A 3625-nucleotide genomic window follows, 5' to 3' on the forward strand; every position below is an offset into this window, starting at 1 on the left:
TCTCTGCTTGAATGGGCCATGTGCATCACAGAGGAATATGTTTCAGCTGTTGGGTGGTCTGTGAGGTTGAGCTGATTGATAGTATTGTTTAGTTTTTCCTCTATCGTTCGTTTGTTTGTTTGTTTTTCTCTGTCTGCCCATTGTTGAATGGGATATGTGGAAATCTGCTATTATAATAGAACTATCGTGGAGCCTGGCATTGGGTACATAAATATTTATCATGTCTTCTTGTTTAATTGATCCTTTAATCATTATATAATGTCCTTTGCCTCTGATAATGGATTTTGATGTGATCTTTTCCCTTTCCCCCCAGAAATTAATATTGCTATACCTGCTCTTTTTTGCTGGGTATATATTTTTTTCATCTTTTTATTTTTAATTAATTTATGTCTTTGTATTTAAGGTGTAGATGCTGTATTGATGGGTCATTTTTTTTCTGTTTTTTTAATCCATTATACCACCCTCTTCATTTTGACTGGTGCATTTAATGCATTTACTTTTGGTATGATTAGCAATAGGTATCAATTCATTGCTGCCATTTTGTTCTAATTTTGCATGGTAATAGTTTCTTTGTTCTTAATATTCTGTGCTGGGTTCTCTTTTATATAATTTTTTTTCTTTTATCTATTATTGCTGTTTCTGTTTTCTAAATTCTAGCATAGTAAACCATATAATTGACTGATTCAAAAAACTAGTCCATTTCAGCTCATTAATGTCTAAGGTATTGATCTTTATGTGTTCCGTTTCATTTTAACAGCTTTTTATTTTCCTAGATTCATACTTTATACATTCCAAGTTCAAATAATTAACAGATGTTTGCAGCTGTTTTTTTTCTCATTTTGAAAATGAAGATCTTAAAGGCTTTCCTCCCTCCATGTCATTATTGTCGATTCTACATTGAGAAGGCAGCTATTCCTCAGTTGCATTTTGAGTGCCTTCTGTCCTGAGGGGCTCATCTCTGGCACCATATCTAACTATATTCTGCCATTCACGAGGTTTTCAGTGCGTAATTCCTCTGAAGCGGGCAGCCTATTCCTTCTTTGTAGTCTGTTCTTAGTCTGGGAGCTCTGCTGAAACCTGTTCACTTTGGGTGACCCTGCTGGTACTTGAGATGCCAGTGATAGAGCGTCTAGCATCACAGCAACACACAAGCCACCTCAGTGTGACAGACAGACAAGTGATTCTAGACAAGTAATTAAAGAAGGCTGAATTAGGTGTACAATGAAGCTGCATAACAATGGGCCATGGAAGTTTAAAGCCACTGATACCATTTTTATTTTATTTATATTCAAGGAGGACTTCATGAAGGAAGTTCCATTTATAGCTTTGTAGGTTGTGCTAGGACTTTAACAGATGGCTGTGGCATGAAAGATAAGCCAGTTAAACGTGAAGCCCAAACCTATCCTCTCTCCATTACTTAAAAGCTTGAATAATGAGAGCAAATGTGGGAATCTAATGAAATTGAAAATGGGCGTATTACCTTGAGTTATAGAAGAAAAGGTCAGAACTAGAACGCGGACGACAGACAGTGCAGATGCAACATGTTCTAACATATGGGAGAAATCATTCTGAATACCAAAGTCACTTATGGAGATTACATTTCATTTTTCTTTATGACAACTCTGAACTCGCATAACCAGCATTTCAGAGGGCGTGGTGGGTTAAAGGGCAGTGGAGCAAGAAGAAAGGAGAACTGGATGTGGGACTACATAGCAGAAGAACCAGGAATTGCTTTTGGTGGGAGCCAATGTATTTTCTGGTGGATTTGTTTATTTTTAGGACAAACCATTTTACAAAATGGAACCCCTATCAGAGGCTGATCATGAAAAAGCAAGAAGTCAGAAAATTCCAAAACTACGTCATTTATTGGATCTTGCACGAAAGGAAAAAAAGAAAGTGATATTTGATCTTACACGCCCTCCCAGCAAGCACCCTCTCAGAGACTCATATGTCAGCGTGGTAGTAAGCGTGATCCTTGCCTCTAAAATGGATCCACATCTGGTATGTCTACCTCAGTGTTTATAATAGAGATTGGGAAGTGGGTGGCATCTCTAGGAGCATAGTCGCTGGATTTGACCGACCATGTGGATTCTCCTTGGAGCTCAGAGTAAGTTTGCTTTGTGGAAGCCCTGGTGGGGCAGTGGGTGAAGAGTGGGCTGAGAGAATATTTGCAGTCTCAGAATCCCTCAGAGCAGATATGTTCCCTTCTGTAGGATTACTGAGTCGGAATTAACCTGATGGCTGTGGGATCAATGGAAATAGACATCGTTGCTTATGCACTGCATGTGGCAATCACAGAATGACAGTTATGTAGCAAGTAAACCATTTACTATCCCAAATCAAATGAAATATTGACACCTGTGAAAGAGGCATGCGTGTAATGCCCCTGTGTTGTGACCTGCACCATCGCTAACATAGATCTATCAGAAAGAAGCTGAGTAACATTAAGGCATTGAGAACGTGCCTTTGATGAATCATGTAGAAAGGACAACTAGCTCATGTTTGAGCAGATATTCATATTTTTGAGAAGCAACTCTCTACAATTTTCCAGACAATTCATAGAATCTTATGAGTTATTTGTACAGGTGAATCATAATAGTATCCCTCTGTGAGACTTTCTGCAAACAGTGGGCCCTTGACCCATGATGTTAACTCTGGGTAGGGTGGTCCTGAAAAACCTCAGTTCTAGAAGAACTCTGGAGAGCTGGGAACGTATCCCATAGTGTTCCCATTATGAGAACTTATTAGACAGTATTTGGCCAGCTGACTCTCAGCAAAGGCCAGAGTCACTCTTACTTCCTTTAGGCCAGTGCTCAAGTGTGAGGCGTCCCCTGTTTTCCATGAGACTGTGCATAGAGACGACTAGCCACTGAGGAACTTACTGTTTTTCATTATAGATTTTTTGGTTGCCTGCCTTTGATCGGGACTATGTTAGGTATCTAGCTCCTGGTTTCCAGCATGTGGGCCGGTTACAATCTGTTGAAAAACTCACAGAACAAAACATAAGCATGATAAATGTTGACTACAAGGAGTTGTTCTACGGTGGGTTGAGGTAAGTGATGGATGTTACCTCTCGTAGTTGGTAAATTGTCTTAGCTGTTCAAAACCCACATTCCAACTAAGCTACTTAGCTTCCCCTTCCCATCTCAAATTGCTTTGTGCAGCCATCTTTTTGGATCATCTACTTTCTCCTTTATATCCTTTTAACCTTCAACTTAAAAAAGATCATTAATTGGGAGTTCATACATCTATCATTTTAAAGTTCAATCATGTCAAGCAGAATTGTACACTTGCTACCACAAACCACCTCCAAACATTCCTTTTCTTCCTGGACTCCCCAACATCGTTCCCCTCCTACCCCACCCCCACCGTGCTCTCCCCCGAGACCCTTATTCACCAGTCCTGGATTCTGTGTACTGAACAACAGGAACACACGTAACACTTTTACATTCTTCCTGTCTCTCCTCTCCCCTTTCTGGGCCAGTAAACACTGATCACGTTTAGGCCGTGTTTCTTGAATAGTCTTAAGCCCCTTCTTTAGTGTGACCCAGTCCCTCAATCATTTGATACACTCTTTTGTGTACTTTGCATTTCTGATTTTATATAAAATGGACATTTGAAAATC

The 3625-nt window shown here is 39.7% G+C and overlaps 1 protein-coding gene across 1 annotated transcript in view; it reads left to right on the forward strand.

The window, feature by feature from the left end:
- The window catches only part of GDPD4 (glycerophosphodiester phosphodiesterase domain containing 4), a 29276-nt gene extending 26220 nt beyond the window's left edge, over positions 1-3056 (forward strand). The window contains exons 6-7 of the mRNA XM_045293087.1: positions 1780-2001; positions 2898-3056. Of these exons, the coding sequence (XP_045149022.1) occupies positions 1780-2001; positions 2898-3056 (381 nt within the window). The remainder of the gene's footprint in view (positions 1-1779; positions 2002-2897) is intronic.
- The last annotated feature ends 569 nt before the right edge of the window (positions 3057-3625 follow it).

The sequence above is a fragment of the Echinops telfairi genome, unplaced genomic scaffold (genome assembly GCF_000313985.2).
Source record: "Echinops telfairi isolate 266 unplaced genomic scaffold, ASM31398v2 ScPeMD7_1713;HRSCAF=2227, whole genome shotgun sequence".
In the NCBI taxonomy this organism is placed as follows: Eukaryota; Metazoa; Chordata; class Mammalia; order Afrosoricida; family Tenrecidae; genus Echinops; species Echinops telfairi.